The 23177-nt window shown below is 45.7% G+C and overlaps 1 protein-coding gene across 1 annotated transcript in view; it reads right to left on the reverse strand.

Annotated features, from left to right (window-relative positions):
• RNF150 (ring finger protein 150) overlaps window positions 1-23177 on the reverse strand; it is a 151717-nt gene that overhangs the window by 21147 nt on the left and 107393 nt on the right. The window contains exons 5-6 of the mRNA XM_068154041.1: window positions 23075-23171; window positions 14880-15090 (exon numbers count right to left, since the gene is read on the reverse strand). Of these exons, the coding sequence (XP_068010142.1) occupies window positions 14880-15090; window positions 23075-23171 (308 nt within the window). The remainder of the gene's footprint in view (window positions 1-14879; window positions 15091-23074; window positions 23172-23177) is intronic.

The following is a 23177-nucleotide window of genomic DNA, read 5'->3' on the forward strand; positions in this document are numbered from 1 at the left end:
GCAGCATGCACATGATTTTCAAAGGTGTCTCTTTAAACAGCTTTTACTGCATAAGCTCTCAACCCCCCCTAGGTCTCTAGCAAAGCACAGCACTGACAAATCATGGACTGCATTTTCAAGAGCAGTTACAACAAACATCCTTGTGCAAAGACGTCACAAAACCTCCTGTGCATACATTAGAGGGTTTAATGAGAAATCACACAAGGGGGTGGCTGAAGAGCTCATCAGTGGTGGAATTACTTGAATGAAGTGCATGTATATTTTGTTTCCTTCCCTCACTAGAGCCTGCCTTCCTCTCCAATGCTGCTAACACCAGGCTCCACTTGAGATCTCCAGGACATTTCCACAGAAGAATAGAATAGAGTAGAATAGAATAGAGTAGAATAGAGTAGAATAGAGTAGAGTAGAGTAGAGTAGAGTAGAGTAGAGTAGAGTAGAGTAGAGTAGAGTAGAATAGAATAGAATAGAATAGACCAGACCAGACCAGACCAGGTTTCTTCATAGAAAGAGAGATTGGCCATTGGAATGTGCTGCCCAGGGAGGTGGTGGAGTCACCATCACTGAAGGTGTTTAGGAGGAGACTTGATGGGGTGCTTGGTGCCATGGTTTAGTTGAGTAGGTGGTGTTGGATGATGGGTTGGATACGATGACCAACACCACCTCCAGTGATGGTGACTCCACCACCTCCCTGGGCAGCATATTCCAATGGCCAATCTCTCTTTCTATGAGGAACTTCTTCCTAACATCCAGCCTAAACCTCCCCTGGCACAGCTTGAGACTGTGTCCTCTTGTTCTGGTGCTGGTTGCCTGGGAGAAGAGACCAACCCCCACCCGGCTACAATCTCCCTTCAGGTAATTGCAGACAGCAATAAGGTCTGCCCTGAGCCTCCTCTTCTCCAGGCTAAGCAACCCCAGCTCCTTCAGCCTCTCCTCAAAAGGAGCAAGTCATTAGCCCAGCACTTCCTGGGCTCTATCATTTTGAGCATATTGCTAGGAGCCTCTCTCTCCCCATGCATGTTGGGGAGGGGGATGCTGGGCTGAAACTTCTTTCCCTTAGAAATGTCTGCAGTAAAGATGCCACCCAGGGAAGTCTTCTCAGTTGATATGGAAAAAACCAAATGCACAGAGTAATGAAGTCAAAAGAGAAAAATCCCACAGTGGTGGTGGAGGAGCCCATGCACTTGGTATGTCATTTTTCTGCAGTCACTAGCAAAATACAACTTTTAACAGTGCAATTTTTGCCTGAAGGGGAAAACCATCTGCCTTTTAGTTCAGTGGAAGGAAACAGCACGCCTGAGAACGAGCGTGGCTCTGTTGCAGCAACAGCTTCAGTGCCTCAGGCAGGGCACAGCTGTGGGACCACCATGCCTGCCAAGTCTGGGCAGAGTAGTATATGGCATTCAATGGTCATCCATCCACACAGCCTCAGCGTCCTCTGTGCCACCCAGGGGCTGCCCACAAACACAGACACCTGCAGAGGCGTTTGTGGTAGTGGGACATGGTGTGTCACACTTTCCCCCCCTACCTCCTCTGCTAGCTGGCAGCAAAATCAAGTGTCTTGCCTCCCACCAGCCACATGTGGACTTGTAGGATTTGACCATTTCTAATCTCCTCTCACATACTCATGCTCCTACAGGACTGTCAAGGGATGAGCTCAGAAAACTGGGAGACATTTGACCAAACTGCATTGCACAGGTTAAAGATCAATAAAAACAGAGAAGGTGTGACAGAAACAGCACAGCAGCCCAGAGAAAATCTGTTCTTGGACTTCCCTCAGTTTAGGAAAGATGTTGACTTGCTGGAATGTGTCTAGAGAAGGGCAACAAAGCTGGGGAGGGGTCTGGAGCACAGCCCTGTGAGGAGAGGCTGAGGGAGCTGGGGTTGCTTAGCCTGGAGAAGAGGAGGCTCAGGGGAGACCTCATTGCTATCTACAACTACCTGAAGGGAGGTTGTAGCCAGGTGGGGGTTGGTCTCTTCTCCCAGGCAACCAGCACCAGAACAAGAGGACACAGTCTCAAGCTTTGCCAGGGGAGGTTTTAGGCTGGATGTTAGGAAGAAGTACTTCATAGAAAGAGAGATTGGCCATTGGAATGTGCTGCTCAGGGAGGTGGTGGAGTCCCCATCACTCGAGATGTTTAGAAAGAGACTGGATGGGGTGCTTGGTGCCATGGTTTAGTTGATTAGGTGGTGTTGGGTGATAGGTTGGACTTGATGATCTCAAAGGTCTTTTCCAACCTGGTCAACTCCATTCCATTCCATTCCATTCCATTCCATTCCATTCCATTCCATTCCATTCCATTCCATTCCATTCCATTCCATTCCATTCCATTCCATCCCATCCCATCCCATTCCATTCCATTCCATTCCCACATCCTGTAGATATACTCTCTCTGCTATGTCAGGATGGGCACATAGGTGAATAAGACTTTTCTTCTGGATGCAGGGAGGGGATGGCTCAATTGGTTAAGCAGGCTTTTCCTTTTTTTTTTAAATGCCTACACAAACCACTTTGGAATGATAATTAAATAAGAAGATCCTGTTTTCCACACAGAAGAAACAAATGCAGTCATTTATATGTGCATGAGCAATGAGGAAAAGTCATGGGACAAACTGATGTGCCACCCCTTAGTTTCATTAGGATTGCAGCAGGGTGGGTTTTTTTTTTAGACTAAATTCTGGAGGCTTTCAAAGTAACATATTTGTCTAATTTGAATCTCATCCCTATGGGCTTCTTGCAACATTCAGACAATCCTCTTATGAGGCCCCTAGAATAATGGAAAAATCCTGCAAGGAGGCTTTCTTTAATATCCAGTTTCACAGCATCTTTACATCAGGAAAATGTACCCTGATTAAAACCAGCATAGCCTCCAGTTCTAGTGCTCTGCCTTCAGATGCGCTCTTGGTAGGTACTTGGGTCTGATCCTCCCTCACACACACACTAAGGACAGCTCTGACCTTCACTGAGCACTTGCAGATACTTGAGTCACCACCAACTGCTTGAGCTACTATAAATGTCTCCTTTAAAATAAGCAGCCTGAAATGCTTCAGTGTTTTCAGGTTTTTCATCTTCTCTGGAGTCTTGAGAATGCTGTTTTAAAACAACAGCAGGAAAGGGTGGCTTGTGCAGGAACCAGGCTTTGAAACAGCTTCAGCAGAGCAATTTCTTCAATGCATGCAGGATTGCTCTTTACTTAAAGAGGAAGCCTTAGGAGACTCTCACTGGGTGGAATGTCCTAGGTAGCTGAGTCTACTCTCCACTATTGTAGTGGCTGCCCAATATAATCCCTTTCATATTTGCTAGCAATTAGCATCACTCACTGTACAAGCTCCCCAGCTACTCAGTTCATCTCTTTGCCAGTGCAGAACCACAGCCAGATGTCAGTTGAAAGCTCTAATACCTGGTTTTCAAAAGAACCCTTCATGCAACAGCAACCCACAGAGATTTACTTTGGGTTTTTCACATCCAGTGATGATAGATGAGTTCAGCTGCTAACACTCCTTTCTCTTAAACCTCACAACATATTTTACATTCCAGTGTAATTATGCAGTTTTTGAACAGGACTTACTCCAGCTCTGATCCCTCCTGCAGCCTACTCAATACTTTCACCATCAGCAATGTTCTATCTACAGTTGTGGATGGTTCCCTGATTGAGAAGCAAATCTGACCATGGCCACAAAGAGGAATCTTCCTAGCAAAATGTGAACTTTTGCACTTAAGACTTCCTAAAATGAGGGCTTCCCACTGTCTGGATAATCTGTGTAGCAGGAAGGGCCCCCTGTATCACTGGGCAGTTGTAAGCACAACAGGCTGTGGGCTGGCATTTTGCTAAGGGTGTAAATTGACTTAAACTGATACTGACATTTATGGATTGGCAGGTGGGATATGACATTGTCAGGCACTGGTATGGTCTATAAATCATGTGTAACTGTGACTGAGTGCTAGAAGGGAAAAGTGAATGGAATAGAATAGCACAGCATAGCATAGAATAGAAAAGAATAGCATAGAATAGAAAAGAATAGCATAGAATAGAAAAGAATAGCATAGAATAGAATAGACCAGACCAGGTTGGAAGAGACCTTTGAGATCATCAAGTCCAACCTATCACCTAACACCATCTAATCAGCTAAGCCATGGCACCAAGCACCCCATCCAGTCTCTTCCTAAACACCTCCAGTGATGGTGACTCCACCACCTCCCTGGGCAGCACATTCCAATGGCCAATCTCTCTTTCTATGAAGAACTTCTTCCTAACCTCCAGCCTAAACCTCCCCTGGTGCAGCTTGAGACTGTGTCCTCTTGTTCTGGTGCTGGTTGCCTGGGAGAAGAGACCAACCCCCTCCTGGCTACAACCTCCCTTCAGGTAGTTGTAGACAGCAAGAAGGTCTCCTCTGAGCCTCCTCTTCTCCAGGCTAAAGCAACCCCAGCTCCCTCAGCCTCTCCTCATAGGGCTGTGCTCCAAACCCCTCCCCAGCTTTGTTGCCCTTCTCTGGACACCTTCCAGCAACTCAACATCTTTCCTAAACTGAGGACCCAGAACTGGACACAGGACTCAAGGTGTAGCCCAACCAGTGCTGAGTAAAGGGCAGAATGACCTCCCTGATGATTTAATAAAGCCATTTTAGCTAAGTGCTTTCCATACTCTGACTTTGCCAGTGGTATCTTTGTTCTATACATTTTCTATGCATTTTTTCCTGTAGGAGTATGTTTTTTGTATTGTCTTACAGCACTGTGCTACCTAGACAGTGGCAAATAGAGCAGAAATTCACCACAGAGATCTGCAGTTAATACACTAGTATGTATATTAACTCAGGGTTTAATTATTGCCACAACAGAGCACAGGTTCTTGCTTACTCTCTGAGTGACTCGGGTATGATAACATGAGTCAAAATGAAGTCCAAGTTATTGGCACTTGTAAAAGATATTCACAGCAAAAGGGTGGATATTCTATCATGTACCTCCTGGGCATTTTGGGAGCCCAGGTATTCATTAATGCAACAGTGATGCCAGCGTGCACAGTGCTGAGTACAGCCTGAGCACCTTCTTCAGGACATCAGCCGTGTCACTGGAGCGGCAAAGACAGGATCAAGCTGAGCTAGAACACGACCATGAGGGTCCTATTTTCAGCATCCCTAAATGTTCTCTCATTTATTTGAGTTACCTTTGAGAAGGTCATAACACTGCAGGAGCACTGAGGCAAATGTGCACTTCATTATGCAGCGGTGGAACCAGAACAAAATAGGTGTGAGCAGAAACAAGGGTGAGTGCTGCAGAAATGGGAGTGCCTCCTGCATCTCAGCTTCATGTTTTCACTCTCTCAGAGGCACAGCTGCCTCTTTCCCTCCCCCCCTCACTAAATTTATTAGGTTTGCTTGCTTGCTATAATCTGCTCCTACCTGTGAATTTTCCCATCTGTTACTGTCTGTACACAACGACTGGCAGAGCAGAGCCTGACCCTGGCAGGGGTCCCTGGGGTCCGAGCTGTACAGGTGAGCATTACTATTGCATTGCTCATGTGTCTGAAATACTGGCAGAGACCAGCAGCATTGACCCTGGAATCCTGCCTTTCCTCTGTCTGCATGGCTAAAGAGCTGTTGCTCAGTCTCACTTCTTAATTCATACTTTCAGGTGCTGATCCAAGGTGGATCCTTGTGCCTCCTGTTTGTCTTAAAAGATGGAGAATCACAGTAGCACATTTTACCTTCAACAGCACTTCCTGATGATTTCAGGGGAGGCTTTTGTGCAAAAACTGATGGGAATAAAATCTCCACAGACATCAGGGATGTGACAATGAGTCCTAAATAATCAAGCAGATTGTATGCAAGATGCTGAACATCTCTTGCAAAGCAAGGCTTTCATTCTCAAGCACAAATCAAAGAGATCAGCTAAGTATTAAGCCATGTGCTCTCCCTGCAGCTCAGGTTTGTATTTTACTCTGCATTGTTTGTCCATTTTGCTTTACAAGCTTTCTGGTTCAATCTTGTTTGTTTTTTTTTTTCCTAGCTGGCTGTTTAAGACAGTGAAGTATAAAGAAAGATATGAGCTACATTATTACTGATGCCAGTCCTCAGATCCCCTTTTCCCCTGCATGCAATGCAATGCACATTCAGAGCAATTGGGAGTGATCTTTCCAAGGACATGCTTGTGTGCTGCCACAGCTTTTACAATGACACTTTCCCTGAGTCTCACTGTCAGAGACAATAAATCCTTTATTGTCTCTTGCATTCACTGACCATTAATAAAATGTCTGTGTACTCGAATAGGGGCATTCAAATGAGATTTGAAACATCAGGCTTACTTTGCCTTTGTGCTTATCCTGATTTCTGGGCAAAACAGACAGCTGTGTGGGGTCTAGCTGCGCTTGACATAGTCTGCTTGCTTTTGGCAACAGGAAGAAATGTCTTGTATGTCCTTCTCTTCTTGTCTGCTCCACATTTCTTTCCTCCTGCTGTAGTGGCACAACTACTGTAGGATCAGGGACTGATCCCATAACAATCCCCACACCAGGAAGAAACTGGTTAGCTTTTGGGCTGGGCTCACAAGGCAGCTGCACAATGGAAGGACAGTACAGATGTAGGAACTCAAGTAATCTGGGGCAGAGAGAGGCAAGCTGGTAGCTGCCATGGCATTTATATGTAAAGACTGATTTATAAACGGAGCTTTCACTACTGAAGGAGAACATTTTCTTCTAAATCTCTCCCTAGAGCCAATTATTAAGCATGTTTCTTAAGATCTGCAGCGTTTTTGTCACTATAGGTTAAGGCAGACTGGGCCACAGGCATAACTCAGTGTGTCTGCAGGCAAGAAGGGAGATGTGGGGGCTGATATTTCCATCTTTGATCTGTATGCAGTGCAGATGTGAAACAAACAAAGCATTAGACTTCCAATTTGCTCCTTTTTGTTTCACAGCATTTTTGACCACCCCCTTTTGCAGTTTGCTGTACAGAAGCACTCTGTCTCTAGCTCACGTCTCAACATATGGAAAGGAAGAGCGGTTTTGTAACAGGAAAACTTCACTGTCCACACACAGAGCCTGGCAGGAGTCTTGCAGGTGTGTGCAATAATCCAGGGTGTATTTGTAGTGCCAGTTAGGTGTCACCTGGTGACTCTTTCAAACTGCTGCTGGCCTGTCAGACCACCAACACGATGCTGGCACTGGTGTGAGTCTCAAAACAATTCCAGGACCTCAGCTCACAGGAATTTTCAGCCCATGACAACTATTTATCACAGGCTTTTGATAGAGCCACCAAGGACTTATGTCATACCCCAGGCACATGGGACCCAACCTGCTCAATCTTTAACTAGGTCCCATCAGAATACTGTCTCCAGGACAGTGTCAGGTGTTAATGCAAGTGTTAATAACTTTCTCTATTAACTACTGCCTAGGGAGTTTCCTCACCTTTCCCTCCTCCTCTACACTCTGCCTAAAACCCCTCTATTAATAGCATGAAGGAACAGTCAAGTGGTTGCAAGACAACAGTGGATCAGATTCTTATGTGCTTTCATCCCCTTCCCAAGGGTGATTGTTCTTCACAAAGACATTTTAGACATACACAGATCAAAATAACTACTTGAGAAGTTATATTATTAGAACTAATGAAGAGCTATCAAAGAGACTTAAAAGTGTCCTAACAGTCATGATGAGCTATACACTGGCAGGGTTTTATGGAAAGAACAAAGGCAGAGGCAGGAAAAGAACTGCTGGTACTCTCTAGATTGCCCACACTGCTGTACAGCCTGCCAAACTGGGTGGACTTTGCAGGTGATATGACACCCTGGGGGAGAGTTTTTGGATTCTCATACTAAAACTCCTGCCTGTGTTTGCAGTAGGATTATTTATGGATCTTCTTCCAGCTAGAGAGACAGTGCTGCTGGGATTTCACAGAATCATAGAATCAATAAGGTTGGAAAAGATCTCAAAGATCATCAAGTCCAAGCTGTCACCCAAGACCTCATGATGACTACTAAACCATGGCACCAAGTGCCACGTCCAATCCCCTCTTGAACACCTCCCTGGGCAGCACATTCTCTCAGTGAAGAACCTTCTCCTCACCTCGAGCCTAAACCTCCCCTGGCACAGCTTGAGACTGTGTCCTCTTGTTCTGGTGCTGGTTGCCTGGGAGAAGAGTCCAAGCCCCCCTCCTGGCTACAACCACCCTTCAGGTAGTTGTAGAGAGCAATGTGGTCTCCCCTGAGCCTCCTCTTCTCCAGGCTAACAACCCCAGCTCCCTCAGCCTCTCCTTGCAGGGCTTATGCTTGAGGCCTCTCCCCAGCCTCATTGCCCTTTTCTGGACACATTTCTGAGGCCTGATGCAGTAGGATGAGACATCCTGCTGGAATGAGTATAAAAGCTTGTCTGAAGTGAAAAACTTCAGAGGTATTTACCAACAGAGACCAAAGACTCAGGCAGTGCACATTTATCTGCTGCAGAAATTAGCAAGTGCCACATGGGTTGAGGGAGATGAATGATCATGGATGCTATAAAAGCCAAAAAGTATTAATAACTACTTCCCCCCCCACCCCAAGTGTCACCATTCAACCTTTAGAATATCCACATCCTCCTTTCCTAGCAAACTACCTTTAATAATAGAATTGGAACCCAGCTGAGCTTCACCTAAAGAATATTCCTATGTCCACCTCAAATCCCAAATCCATCTTCCACTCTTCCAAAGCTAATGCAGTCCACAGCTCTTTCAGATTCAGATCTTGGCCAAGTCCAGCTGGCACTCACCTTATCTGTAGAGCAGGAAACTCACTGAAATTTCCAAAAGATCTTAGTGCTTTACATAATTCACTACTAAAAACTAGGCAACACAGATTGCTCTGATGCATTATAGTGGAAAAGAACCCTTAGCTTCTCGTTCTGCATACCCCTCTGGAGAGCTCAAGAGTAATAGGGTGAAAGCAGGAAACCCAGCTGAGTTGAACTCTTCTGTATTTCACACTATTTTTTCATCCCTTCCTTCCCCCCCTTTTTTTTCCCCCCTAACTCCAGTTTTTCAATGTTTCCATCCACCCATTTTCAGTGACTGAATACAGAAATACCACATTGCAAGACACTCTCCCAGGATCCTGCACAAAATCCTACCACAGAGACCAAACAGTCACTAAGCCCAAATATGCAACAGATTTGGGTCTATGGATATGCCCAAGGGACTTAATGAAGACTTGAATCTTAGATCCTGGTAGAAGCCAGCTGAAAGAAACTGCTGGTCCATTTTATAAGTGCTCAGTGCTACTACATAGAAGATACATGGTTTAGCAAGGGACCCTAGGGACAGGCCCTCAAATGATGTCCCATCCAGATGTTCACAGTACACTATGTTGCCCAGGGTCCCATGGAAAGACATTATCTATTCAGCAGCATGGGGAGAAAAAGGGAGGGAAAGAAGAGGAAATGTCTGCTGAGCAAACAGAGGGAAATAAAGAGAAAAGCGCTGGCTGAGCTCCAGAACTGAAAATCTGGCCCCACTGAAGAAGGTGGGAGCCTTGCCACCAGATTTCAATGGAGACAGAATTTCACCCAATGTGAACAGTACTCTGGAAATATCCTCCCTCCAGACACACTGTGGGAGCTCTTCTGGCTCTGAATGCTCACTGGAAGTACAGAAAGGGAAATTAAACCCAAACCAAGACAACAATACCAGAATGATTAATCAACAAACAAAAAGGATGTGAGAACAATTAAGCAAAAAGTATTGCAGAAGTGGGTGGAAAGAAGGCAAGTCCTTTACCTCCTGGAGCACTGAACTTTGCCAGGAGTAAGGAGGGATGCAAGGGCTCATGGTGCTGGGTGCAGGCTGCCACATCAAGGCTGCACTGGAGGCAGTCTGCACAGATTCAGGTTCCTCTAGCATGGATTTAGCCTTGGAGAATCCTCCCATCACTAATGCTAGATAAAGAGGCTGGAACCCAGCAACTTCAGTAAAGATTCCTAGGAGCAATCAGTGTCACCACTCACAATGCCAGGCAGGCTAGTTCACAGAAAGGGCAGGTTCAGCAAGCTCTGCAGTTGTGTAACTGTGAGGAGTCTGGAAATGAGGAATATAAAGCCTGAATACAATAAACAGACAATGCCTATAAAGCCCTATCCATATGACAGCTATGACCCAGTTATTTAGCTTGCAGTTGCCCTCTGATTTAATTAGCATTTGGTTTCTTACCACAACTACACACTGCTCCTGGATGTTTCACTGGCTTAAGAGCTGAGCCTGCCTAAGACATGAAATTCTACCTTTCAGAGTGCCAGATCACCTCAAATCCACACAAGGCAGGTGGAAGGGCAAATTCCCATCACTGCTGGAATTCAGCCTCTAACTCCCAACCAAAATCCTCTTCTTTGCTGCAGCTCTGCTGCAAAAAGGGACCAAAGGGCTCTGTTGCTGTGAACACCCCTTTGGATGTGGTGATGACAACAGGTAAATCTGCACACCCACCACTGAATAATACTCAACTATTGTATGCCACTTCCAAGTGAGAGATCCAGATGATGAATCATGTCTGCATATCAATGTCTATGGGTGAGTGACAATAGCTAGCCAAGTGTTAAACCCTGAGCGACTGTGTGTGACAAGCACAGTGTTTGGAAGCTCCAAGATCCTTTGACCTTTTGTCAGGGCTCTTCCTTCTTCAGGAAAAAAAAAAGCCTTGAAAGGTCTGTTTCAGCCACCCTGTGATGGAGCAAGATTCACAAGCTTCACAGAGCTCAGACCACCTACCAGTTTCCCCTCCCTGCTCTCTTCTCCCTCCAGCTATCAAATAACCAAAGGAAAACTCTTTTCACAGTCCTTACCCAGACCACACAGTCAGCCTCAGCCTCAGGTGATGGAAACCTCTTGAAACTCCATGGTTTGCTGTCTCATTACCTCTGGGCCTGGACATACTGCTGGTCTTGATCCAAGTTCCTTGTCCATGGGGTCTGCTGTTAGCCCTCAGGACTGCCCACGTGCTAGTGTCTGTTGCCCAATGTTATTAATGGTATGGGGAAAACCAGAGGTCACCAGGGCAGAACAAAGCATCTCTGTAGGCCAGCCAGTATTCTCCTGGCTTGGAGCAAACTTTTCACCCAGTTACTTGGCTGGCAACTTGGAAAAGGAAGAACAAATGTGTTTGGACTGACATGGATCCTTCCATAGACTCTGGAAACAGAACTGGAGGGGAAGAGAGTGGGTTGAGAGTTACTGAGCTCTTGAGCTCCCTGGTTGCCTCAGGAGCATTGTAACCACGATGACAAACCAGAAGATCTACTTCTTGGTGCGCCAAGACCCTGGGATGAAAGGCTGGGATTTGCACCAAGCTGCTGGCTCTTCTCAGCATGTGCCATGCAGCTGTGGGGGTGAAGGCCATACCACAGCCCTCTTTCCCAATTTCAATAGGGGACTTCGTAAAGAACAGTGGGACAAGGATAATTATGTGCCAGAGGAGACACTCACTTCAGGAGCATTAAAAGGCTTACAACTGAGACCAGCATCTAGCCCAGTCTCTGTGGTATCGTGAAGTAAAATCTTTCCTTCGCTGTTTAAGTAAGCCTCAGATGCACTTAAAAAACAATTACTGGAAGGAACAAAATAAATTCTTGTTTTGAACAGCTCTTGCCAGCACTTCAGCAGTCTTGAGAAAGTTGTGTGCCACCAGCTCACAGGCTGGCCACTGGTGACAGCTGGGCTTATAACCTCGCTGCTCACCCTTTGCTGGATCCAGGACTTGGACTACAAAAAGATCAAACCTGAAACCAGTCCCCAATCTATACAAAACACCTGAAACCAGTACCTGATTGTGACAGCTTAGGCTGTGCCTTTAAGAAAAGACAGCTGCAGAATTCTCTGGCTGAATGTTTGGGTGTAAAAAGGAAAACAAAGATTGATTCTGAATGAATTTCATTGGTACCACAGCAAATATCACTAACATTCTTTCTCTCACTCACTCCAGCTCCAGCTTCGGTTCTGTTCTGACTTTTTGTTTTCTTGGCCAGAGAGCATGCAACTGACCCTGGAATGAAACTGATAAGATAAGAGTAACTAATTTTCTTTGCAACTGCTTTGAGCTAACAAATTTCCCTTAATATCCTTTTCTCTTTCTCCTTTTTGGCTTAATTAACTACTAGGGGAAAGGGAAGGACGGGGAGAGAGGTTTGGGGGGAAGCTGAGGTTGGATCCTCCTTGGGAGGATCTGTGTGTTATTTCCTGTAAATTCTTGCATGATATTGTGTATACTGTATATTTTGTATGTATTCATTGCATTTCATTATTGCTTGTAAAGTACAGCTTTCCATTCACTTCTCTGGCTGAGTTTAGCTGTGCTTTATGTTGGTGCCTGTGGGCTAAAGCATCACACCACTGATCTACACAAACTACCTGAAACCAGCACCCAACCTATACAAACCACCTGAAACCAGTACCTAATCTACACAAACCACCTGAAACCAGTACCCAACCTATACAAACCACTTGAAACCAGTACCCAATCTATACAAACCACCTGAAACCAGCACCCAATCTACACAAACCACCTGAAACCAGTACCCAATCTACACAAACCACCTGAAACCAGTACCCAATCTAAACAAACCACCTGAAACCAGCACCCAATCTATACAAACCACCTGAAACCAGTACCCAATCTAAACAAACCACCTGAAACCAGTACCAAATCTACACAAACCACCTGAAACCAGTACCCAACCTATACAAACCACCTGAAACCAGTACCTAATCTACACAAGCCACCTGAAACCAGCACCCAATCTGTACAAACCACCTGAAACCAGTACCCAGTCTATACAAACCACCTGAAACCAGTACCCAATCTACACAAACCACCTGAAACCAGTACCCAACCTATACAAACCACCTGAAAACAGTCCTTAATCTACACAAACCACCTGAAACCAGTACCAAATCTATACAAACCACCTGAAACCAGTACCTAATCTACACAAACCATCTGAGACCAGTACCCAATCTACACAAACCACCTGAAACCAGTACCTAATCTACAAAGGGAGTACTTAAAATCCACTTCTGGGTCAACTTTGTTGCTAAGGACACAAGACTAGTCCTTCCAGCAGCTATTTTCCCTGCCGTGACGCTGGCTGCAATAATGAGGGACAATGTGATTATCAAGCATCTCCCCAGAGTAAGGAGGCTCATGATAAATCATCTCAGTCTAGTCCTATCATCTCTCCTTTTTTTCCACACCCAGGCCCACAGCAGTACTTAGAAAAGGTTGAAAATGTACATTTGTTCCAGGAACTAAGGAGGCTCCATACACAAACCACATTCTTCTTACCTCCCTTCAGGCATACCTGATGATTTTCTGCAATAGTCTTGTCAATACTAGCACACCGACTGCTATCACCCAGATGTGTATTTTCCTACTGGTCTGCTATTTTATCTAAAACTGAGAATTTTAGACAAGTGCCAGCCTCACTCAAAACAGCTGACAACATTCTTTCTAACCTCTCAGAAGTAGATTTTCACCAAAGAACATAATTTTTTAGCAGCAGAGACACATGAAGACGTTTTGCGAGTTGCTGGCTCGGATGGTGCCCCTGAACCAAGTGAAAACTAAACCACCCAAATTTCTCCTCTTGTTGTACAGCTTGGCAGTGTTACTTGAACCTGAACACACTCAGGTTTTCAAGGACAGGTGCTCTGAAATCAGCAATCCTTCTGAAATGAGAAGTTAAAGTATGAATTAGTAACCAGGTGAGCTTCAGTTGATGTAAGAAGGCATGGGAAAGGCAAAAGAAGAATTCAGCACTTGTTTTTCTTGATCAAAGGCAGTGAAGATGATTGCTGCAGACACTATTTATTTTATGACATGCAGGTAAGAATAACTCCCATACAGTAACATGTAGCCCAGTGAGGAGAGTGCCAAGGCAAGTTCAGGTTGGATATTAGGGAAAATTTCTTCACAAAAAGGGCTATCAAGCATTTGAACCAGCTGCCCAGGATGGTTGTGAAGTCACCATGCCTGCAGGTATTCAAAACATGTCAATGTGCTGCTTAGGGACATGGTTTAGTGGCAATGGCTTAGCAGCAGTGGTAGGATTGCAAACTCTAGGCAAGTGTTTGATGACCTCAAAGGTCTCTTCCAACCTCGATAGTTACTATGATTCTGTAACAGGCAGGCCAAAGGACATGCACAGAATGGCTTAGGTTGGAAGGGACCTTAGAGATTACCTACTCCAACCTGCCCACCAGGCAGGGATGCCTCTCAACTAGACTCAGGACTCAGCTGCTCAAGGCCTCATCTGACCCAACCTTGAACAACCCCCCAGGGAGGAAACATCCACAACCTCCCTGGGCAACCTATTCCAGAGTCTCATCACCCTCATACTGAAGAGCTTCTTCCTAAGATCCAGTCTAAACCTACTCTCCCTTGGCTTAAAAAGCCATTCCCCCTTGTCCTATTGCTAGACACTCTTATGTAAAGACCTTTTCCAGCCTTCCTGTAGGATCCCTTCAGGTACTGGAAGGATCCCTTCAGGCGTTGGCTTTGCTTCATGAGGAAGCCAGGTGATACATGCTGGGCTATCTTGAATGGCATCACTTACTATAAACAACATCTGAAGATGACCAGGAGTTTCTGTTGTTTTGTGTCGATTGAAATAGCTCCTTCTGTCCAAGCAGAGGCTTCCAATTAGAGTTTCTATTCAACACATTGGTTTGCACACAGGCTGGAAGTGCTTGCAGTAGAGCAGAATGCCAGGATGTTTAAATTCACTCACCTTGCAGATTTTGGCTGGGTTTAAGGTGTGGTCATTGAGTGCTCCAGTGAAAAAAGCCCTTTCCCCCTCCTCCCCCCCAAGAGATCAGTTTGGGATTTGGGTTTCTAAACCCTCATTTCAGTGCAAATTCTGCCAGAAAGAGGAACTTACTGCTTGTGGTGAAGTTACCCTCCCCAGCCTGGGGAAAGGAGTCTACATCTTGGATGACTTGTAGTACTCCCACAGTCCGCACCGGGGGATCCAGGGCTACGGAGCTCTCGTTCACTGTTATGTCGCTGGCTCCTGTTATCTGGTTGGTTGGTGGGCCTCCTATGGATGCTTCCAGATCTGGAGGTATATCATCCATGCAGTCTGCATTTGGCTATCAGGGAAAAAAAAACCAAAGTAAAAAAGGAGAATCACAGAATCACCAAGGGTGGAAGAGAACTCAAAGATCATCAAGTCCAACCTGGCACCACAGACCTCATGACTAAACCATGGCACCAAGTGCCACGTCCAATCCCTTCTTGAACACCTCCAGGGATGGTGACTCCACCACCTCCCTGGGCAGCACATTCCAATGGCTAACAACTCTCTCTGGGAAGAACTTTCTCCTCACCTCCAGCCTAAACTTCCCCTGGCGCAGCTTGAGACTGTGTCCTCTTGTTCTGGTGCTGGTTGCCTGAGAGAAGAGACCAACCCTCTCCTGGCTGCAACCACCCTTCAGATAGTTGCAGACAGCAAATGGAGCTTTTACCTGATAAAAGGATTTATATTACCTGCTCCCAGTTCTTCCAGGGTTTTGCACTTTCTGTGAGCACTCAAGACAGCAACATAAGCTGAACAGACATGCATGGCTTGTTTGTTTTCGTGTACTTAAAACCTCTTACTACAATCTGCTGCAAGAGAGACTCAAAGTGTGCACTGGAAATGCTCAGTATTAAACTGTGTCACCAGCAGTCTCTGAATATTCTTATTTATGCTTTTGAAAGGGTTTGGGAGAACATACATTAAATAAAAAAGAGAACTCACTTATTGATACGATCTGCTCAACGCAGGCAGATTGCTGAGTCAGATCACAAATGTAAACAGAGAGAGTAGCTGAAGGGGAATGATTATCTTCTCCCTAAACACACATTTTATAGAGCTGGTATCAGAGCTTCCAGGCACAGGAATTCAAGGGAGCTGCCTGTGGGCGCATCTATGTGTGGGGTGCAAACCAGAAGCTCAAACTGTTTATAAGACAAGGGTTGTTTTTTTCACATTAAAAGCTCTCTTCCTTTGCTAATGTTCTATAATCTACAACATAAAGTGATGAGAAAAGAAACAAACAAGCAAGGATGGGTGTTTGGAGAGTATTATTCAATCCAAAGTCTTTCTTGCCCTCTGATTCAGAGATACCAAGGATGGAACTCGGTTCTGGAGAACTTCCACCCTTCTCTCATGCAGTTAGTCAATGCTCCAACACTCCACAATGAGCCAAGCTCTTCAAGTCAAAGGAAGCAGTAAGAGGGTGTTGTGGTGCCCACCTTGTGCACATTATCCTCAGCATTGAGTGCCTGTCCATGAGGAGCACTGAGACTTGTGTAGCAGAGGATCGTTGGTCCGGAGAGACCCAATGCAACATTACAGAATCTCAGAACATTAGGGGTTGGGAAGGACCTTTAGAGATTATCTAGTCCAACCTCCGTGCCAGAGCAGAATCACCTAGGGCAGGTCACATAGGAACACATCCAGGTGGGTTTTCAATGTCTCCAGAGAAAGGACTCCACAACCTCTCTGGGCAGCCTGTTCCAGTGTTTTGTCACCCTCGTAGTGAAAAAAGTTTTTACCTAGTTCCTACCCTTGATGTTTCTGGGCCTGTTATAAGCCTGACTGTCCCATTCCTACAGCAGTGATTTCTGGGGCACTCCCCATGAACACTGGTGATGAACATCTGCTGGAGATGCAGACAGCTGCACTTTGGCAGCAGACTGGATGACTTGAAGCTATTCACTAGGAGTGAAAAAAATCTCTTGTGCCATTTGCTCACAGAACCAGGTCTAGTTCTCCCCAAGGGGTGGAGAAAGATTGTTTGCATAACCATTTCAAGAGCTGGTCTTTGAAGTTTTAACATACTGTTAGCAAAACCAAGGCTCCTTCACAGATGAGGATGCTGTGTGTCAGGGTGCAAAGCTTCCAAAATGACAGAGGGACCCAGCACTGTTGAGCTGTAATTGCATATAATTAAGTTGCTCTCCTTTATCTTCATTGTCCTGGAGTCAGATAGATAATCTGCATCAGTCACTTAGACTTCCTCTAACTTCACTGGCTTGAGACAATTTTGCTGTGTGATTCATCCCACCCTAAGGCAGAGGTGGTTTGAATTGCCCTCTCTACCTTCCCACTGCTCAGCAGAGATGGGGCTTAAACTGCTAGATTGAAAAGCCAACGTGTGGATGGCTAAAGTCAGAGGAGATGAACTCTGCCCTCTGGATCTGACTTTAGCTATGCTTTAGTTCTCTCACTTAAGGCATTTTTGAAAATCTCAAACAGCAGGCAGCTAGAAACTAAGCAAAATATGATGCAGCAAAGACTTAAACAGGGGCTTAGCTTTAAGCACAAGAGTAATCCCTTTGAATTGAGGCATACAAGGTTACCATATGCTTGCATTTTCTTGCAGAACCAGGAATTGAGCATGTTTTCTCATAAGGTCCCTGTCTGACTGTTGCCACCCCATAAATATGTTCTTACAAATGCTCCTAATGAACAAGGCAGGCATTTTAACCAATTCTCAGGTGACTTGTTTCCACAAGCTGAAGCTTGGGAAAAAAAAATGAGAATTGTCATTGTCAGGCTCCAGTCTAATCAACAAACAGTGAGAGCTCCTCACAACAGGGGTAAAGGCACATTCAGCTGCACCAGGTTTTAAAGAAACCCTCTGAAGCTGTACTTTTCTAAGTGACAGCCCAATTCTTTATCTGTAGGATTTGGATCAAAAATTATTCCTTAGATCTATTACCCTTTCCCTCACCCTTAGCTGCTATAAAATGCTTTCAGAATTTCATTTTTAACCTAGATTTGGGAATAGAATAGAATAGAACAGAATAAAATAGAATAGAATAGAATAGAACAGAACAGAACAGAACACACCACACCACACCACACCAGGTTGGAAAAGACCTTCAAGATGATCAAGTCCAACCTATCACCCAGCACCACTGAATCAACTAAACCATGGCACCAAGTACACCATCCAGTCTCTTCCTAAACACCTCCAGTGATGGTGACTCCACCACCTCCCCAGGCAGCCCATTCCAATGGCCAATCACTCTTTCTATGAAGAACTTCTTCCTAACATCCAGCCTAAACCTCCCCAGCACAGCCTGAGACTGTGTCCTCTTGTTCTGCTGCTGCTTGCCTGGGAGAAGAGACCAACCCCCTCCTGGCTACAACCTCCCTTCAGGTAGCTGTAGACAGCAATAAGGTCTCCCCTGAGCCTCCTTTTCTCCAGGCTAAGCAACCCCAGCTCCCTCAGCCTCTCCTCACAGGGCTGTGCTCCAAACCCCTCCCCAGCTTTGTTGCCCTTCTCTGGACACCTTCCAGCAACTCAACCTCCTTCCTAAACTGAGGGGCCCAGAACTGGACACAAGACTCAAGGTGTGGCCTAACCAGTGCTGAGCACAGGGCACAATGACCTCCTTGCTCCTGCTGGCCACACTGTTCCAGATATAGGCCAGGATGCCATCCTGCCTGGGCACACTGCAGGCTCATGTTCAGCCTACTATCAACCAGTACCCCCAGGTCCCTTTCTGCCTGGCTGCTCTCCAGCCACTCTGACCCCAGCCTGTAGCACCGCAGGGGGTTGTTGTGGCCAATGTGTAGCACTTAGCTGTGATGGCAGTATATCTTAAAAGAAACCCTAACAAACCAAACCCTGTTTTTTTCTTTTCTACTCTAAGAAAAACTATTTCCTTTTTTTTCTTTCCAGGGGATCAGTTGTCTGTCCTTTGCTCTGATTCCAGTCATTCCTAGAATGGGGGTTTATCACTAACTTTTAAAACCAGGGGGTTATACTTGAAAGCCAACCCAAACCTTATAGATGCATAAATAGCATTGCACGATGTAACTAATCCTTTTAGTCCTGAGTAATTTTTCCTTGGGTAAAAAAGTCCCCAAACTAAGCAGCATTCTATGAAACCAATGACATGAAACTCTGATTGAAAAAAAACCCAACACCAAAACCCAGAAAACAAACCCCCAAACATTATGGCTTCTGCTGTCAGAGTGACCCAGATACATTTGCTGAGTTTAATTATATTGGTTTCACTCATTCCCTTCCGTGTAAGTGCTTTGAGGGCACAATTCCACTGAAGTCAAGGGAAGGCTTTGTATTGACTTCTGAGGGCTCTTAGTGAATAGCTTCAAGTCATCCAATCTGCTGCCAAAAATGCAGCTGTCTGCATATCCAGCAGATATTTGCAGAAAAGGGGGAGAAGAAGAGGGAAACTATTCTATGGGATGTGATCACCTCAACAGCAATGCAGCTCTCTCAAAGTGAAAGCACTTTCACTGATAAACTCATTTCAACTACTACAGCCCAAAGAGGCCTGGTCTGAGCTGAACTCACCAGCAAAAGGACAGTGGAAAAAGTTATGCCAACAGTTTGCTGATAGACAGCTAGTTAAAAACCCTCTGGAGCTGCAGAGAGCCATTGTGACAAGTGGAGATGCTTGGGTACCATGAAAATGAGCAGCACAGTTATCCTGGTGCCTCACATGGCAGCCTAGGGAATCTGCTTTTAGGGCAGATAGTATTTGAAGTCTTTGTTACAGAGTAAATGGACAGTTTCAGATTTGAACTGAATTGAAGCATTCAGATCCTTGGATTTTAACCAGTCATTTCCTGGAAAATCCTGAGTCTTCCTGCTAAACAAAGCACAATATATTTGCAGTCACCCAAGCCAGCTCTTTAATAACAACCACAGGACAAACACCCAGCTGGCAGAAAGAAAACCAACACCCCACCACACCAGCCCTGCCTATGGGAAGATTTCTTCATTCCCCCCATGGTAAAAGCCTGCAAAAGGACTTTGGCAAATTTGCACTCGTCTCCCATCAGCGAGTGCTGCCTGCCCGAGGCTGCTTCTCCCCGCATGGAAATCTCAGCAAGAAGACTCATCAAGACTCAGGAATGCGATTAGGGAATGGCATTTCGCTTCATCCACTCCACAGAAGTGTTTGCCACCTCTCACTGAGGAGCCCTAGAGCTTTACAACTTCTTCAAGGGAAACATCCTTTCCCACAAGAGCCTGCTGACATCTGGCTAGGTTACAAGCCTCTGAAAAGATCAGCTCATATGTGCTGACAGAGACTGGTGGCATTTTTGGGACCAACAACTACACTCTCCAAAGCAGAGCAGGCATTGCGTGGTGCTTGCAAGCTCACAGAGGCAGCAGAAAGCACCCCACAGGACTGATGCCCACCCTGGGCTGCCCTCAGCTGGTGATGGGCAGAGAGAAGGATGCACAATCTCTGTGTGGCTGGAGAACAGATCCTGTGAGCTGAGCAAGGAGTACGAGCAGCAACACAGGAGCAGCAGCTCAAAAGGATAAAGGCTGGGCTGGAGGGGTTATGCAGAGGAGAAGTAAGAAAGGGTGTGAGGTAGGAGAGGGAAAGACAACAGTTCAGGCATATTTTAGCAAGAAAAGGCAGAGGAAACAGAGGAAGAGGAGCAACTGATAGCACTAAAGGAATTCTTAATCCCCAAGCTACCAGATGCTCTTAGGCTCCCACTTGCTTTTCTGTCAGCCAGAGGAAACCTCTGACACAAAGGATACCATCTGTTCCCAGTTCCTAGGGAACAACAGCTACCTTGAGGGGTAAGGCTCTAGCACACAGCTCTCCCCCTTCATGAACCTGACTGATGATCCATGTGGCTAGGAGCCAATATACTTCATGAACCTGACTGATGATCCATGTGGCTAGGAGCCAATGTACTTCCTCCAATGATGGAGCAAGCTGTTTTCAGACTGTTCTCTTAGAGCAGCCGAGGGAAACGTTCACAGGAATGCATACAACAAAATCCCCTAAACAAATTTTGCCAGTGGAACATTAACATCCAGGCATCTGATTCTAAGTGTTAAGGCAGCCCAGCACTAAGGCTGATCCTGAAAGCTTTATGTGACCCAGATGTTTATGTTGGTTACAGCACTGTCTTTAATTACATGCCCAGCACAATTATTTCCTCAGAAGCTCCACGTGGAAAGCTCTCAGCGAAGGAGTGGAATGGATCTTCCTCCTGCTATGAAGTACAGAGAGAACAAGACAGGGAGCTGTGAGAAGAGAAATGATGGCTGAGGAAAGTGAATGGTGCCTTCAATTATTCCTGGCAATCAGATTCTACACCTGCCACCACAGAGATGTGTTCAGGTGTAGTAAAAACCAGTCATGTAAACCTAAACCTTTGCACATGGCCTCTGGGCATGTTTTCCCTTCCCCTGCATGCACCCAGCCTCAGTCAGACTGAGGGGACTCTTTGCCTTTGGCAGCTGCCAGTGAAGACAGTGAGAGCTATATTCTACATGTACAGTTTAGAAAGGATGCTGAGTTGCTGGAATGTGTCCAGAGAAGGGCAACAAAGCTGGGGAGGGGTTTGGAGCACAGCCCTGTGAGGAGAGGCTGTGGGAGTTGGGGTTGCTTAGCCTGGAGAAGAGGAGGCTCAGGGGAGACCATACTGATCTCCACAACTACCTGAAGGGAGGTTGTAGCCAGGTGGGGGTTGGTCTCTTCTCCCAGGCAAGCAGCACCAGAACAAGAGGACACAGTCTCAAGCTGCACCAGGGGAGGTTTAGGCTGGATGTTAGGAAGAAGTTCCTCATAGAAAGAGAGATTGGCCATTGGAATGTGCTGCCCAGGGAGGTGGTGGAGTCGCTGTCACTGGTGTTGTTTAAGAGGAGACTGGATGAGGCACTTGGTGCCATGGTTTAGTTGATAAGATAGGATAGACCTGGTCTTTTCCAACTGGTTAACTATATTCTCTTCCATTCCATTCCATTCCACATACTAACACTACTACATTTTCTAGAAAGGCCTTAACATCTCACTGCAGGTATCCAGAAAGTGGATGTCTGATTTGTCTATATCCCTTGATGATGAAGAGATGTTAATGAAGAGGCATGATACTGGATGAAGAGCATGTTAATGAAATGCCTGGGCAAAAATAGGAGGTGAAAGCAGGAATCATGAGGGGCTGCATGGTGAAGAAACAAGCCATGGAATAAAATACTGGGTACAGAGAAGATGTGTCAGAATCCTGGGCAAGCCTGAATTGAGACACTGAACCTGAGGATAAATTCCTATCTTTAAGCCTACATGCAAAGACGCTGAATGGCAGAGCCAGCCTTCATTCCAGCTTTTCCTGACATCTCAGCTACCAATGTCACAGCTGTATCATCTTTTAATGTTGTAAAGATAATAGACATGCTTAGCAGAAAAGGTAACCCAACTGTAATGACATGTTAAGCTGTCATCTGTAACTGGGGAGGGTATTTACAGCACCTCTTCATGCATCGACCTGTGGCGGTGCAGTATTGAAATTCTCTACCACGTGTCAAGCCTCCTGCGGTGTGAGAAGGTGACTCACTTCCTCCTGCTGAAGCCCCTGCTCTCTGGGATAGCTGTGGTTAGGAAAGTATATGTTCTGTCTGCCACACAGTAAACATGCAACCCAAAAGGATCAATTGCTTTGGCAGCTTCTGACCACATCTGAATGCTCCCAATAACAAAGAGCTTTACAATTTCTGGTGTGTCATGTGGACCGCCTCATGCTTAGCTACTGGGAGAAATGCTCCCTAATTGGAATGAGGAGCACAGAGCTTGCTACAGACAGACTTTAAGAGAAATCTGACAGAAGAAAACCAAAGATTTAGCTCCCCAGAATGAGCAATTAGTTGTCCTTGACTAGTGAAGCCAGGAAAATGTTATTTGCAGGCCTTCTGCTTTGAGATTTCAACTGAGAGCAGGACTTAAAAATAAATCAATCAATCCAGGCCTGATTTAAAAGGTAAACAAAAGCTATGTGCAAGAACCCATAAATCCACCAAAAGACCAACAAACAATCCTCTGCCTCCACAAAGCAAGCAAGCACAGACACACAAATCCCAACACCCAGCCAGCCCCCATACAGACTCTGGGGTACAGGGGAGCAGCAGTCACGCATTTCAGCTCGCAGCCCCCCGAAGGAATCAATTAATAACTCACTAATTAATTAATTATTCACTAACACAGCAAGAAAAGTAGGATGGGAACAGACAGGCAAGGGGCTAGGGCCATACCCATGCAGCTGGTGCTTGCTTTCTGCCCTGCCCAGCTGTGTGAAGTGCTTACCGGGATCCCTAGAGCTTTTAGAATGTTCATTTTACACATCGGGCAGGTACGATGGTCTAGCAGCCAGGGGTCTACACAGGACTTGTGGAAAAGATGCCTGCAA

This window comes from Melanerpes formicivorus, unplaced genomic scaffold (genome assembly GCF_026170545.1).
Source record: "Melanerpes formicivorus ecotype bairdi unplaced genomic scaffold, bMelFor1.0.p_v2 SCAF_27, whole genome shotgun sequence".
In the NCBI taxonomy this organism is placed as follows: Eukaryota; Metazoa; Chordata; class Aves; order Piciformes; family Picidae; genus Melanerpes; species Melanerpes formicivorus.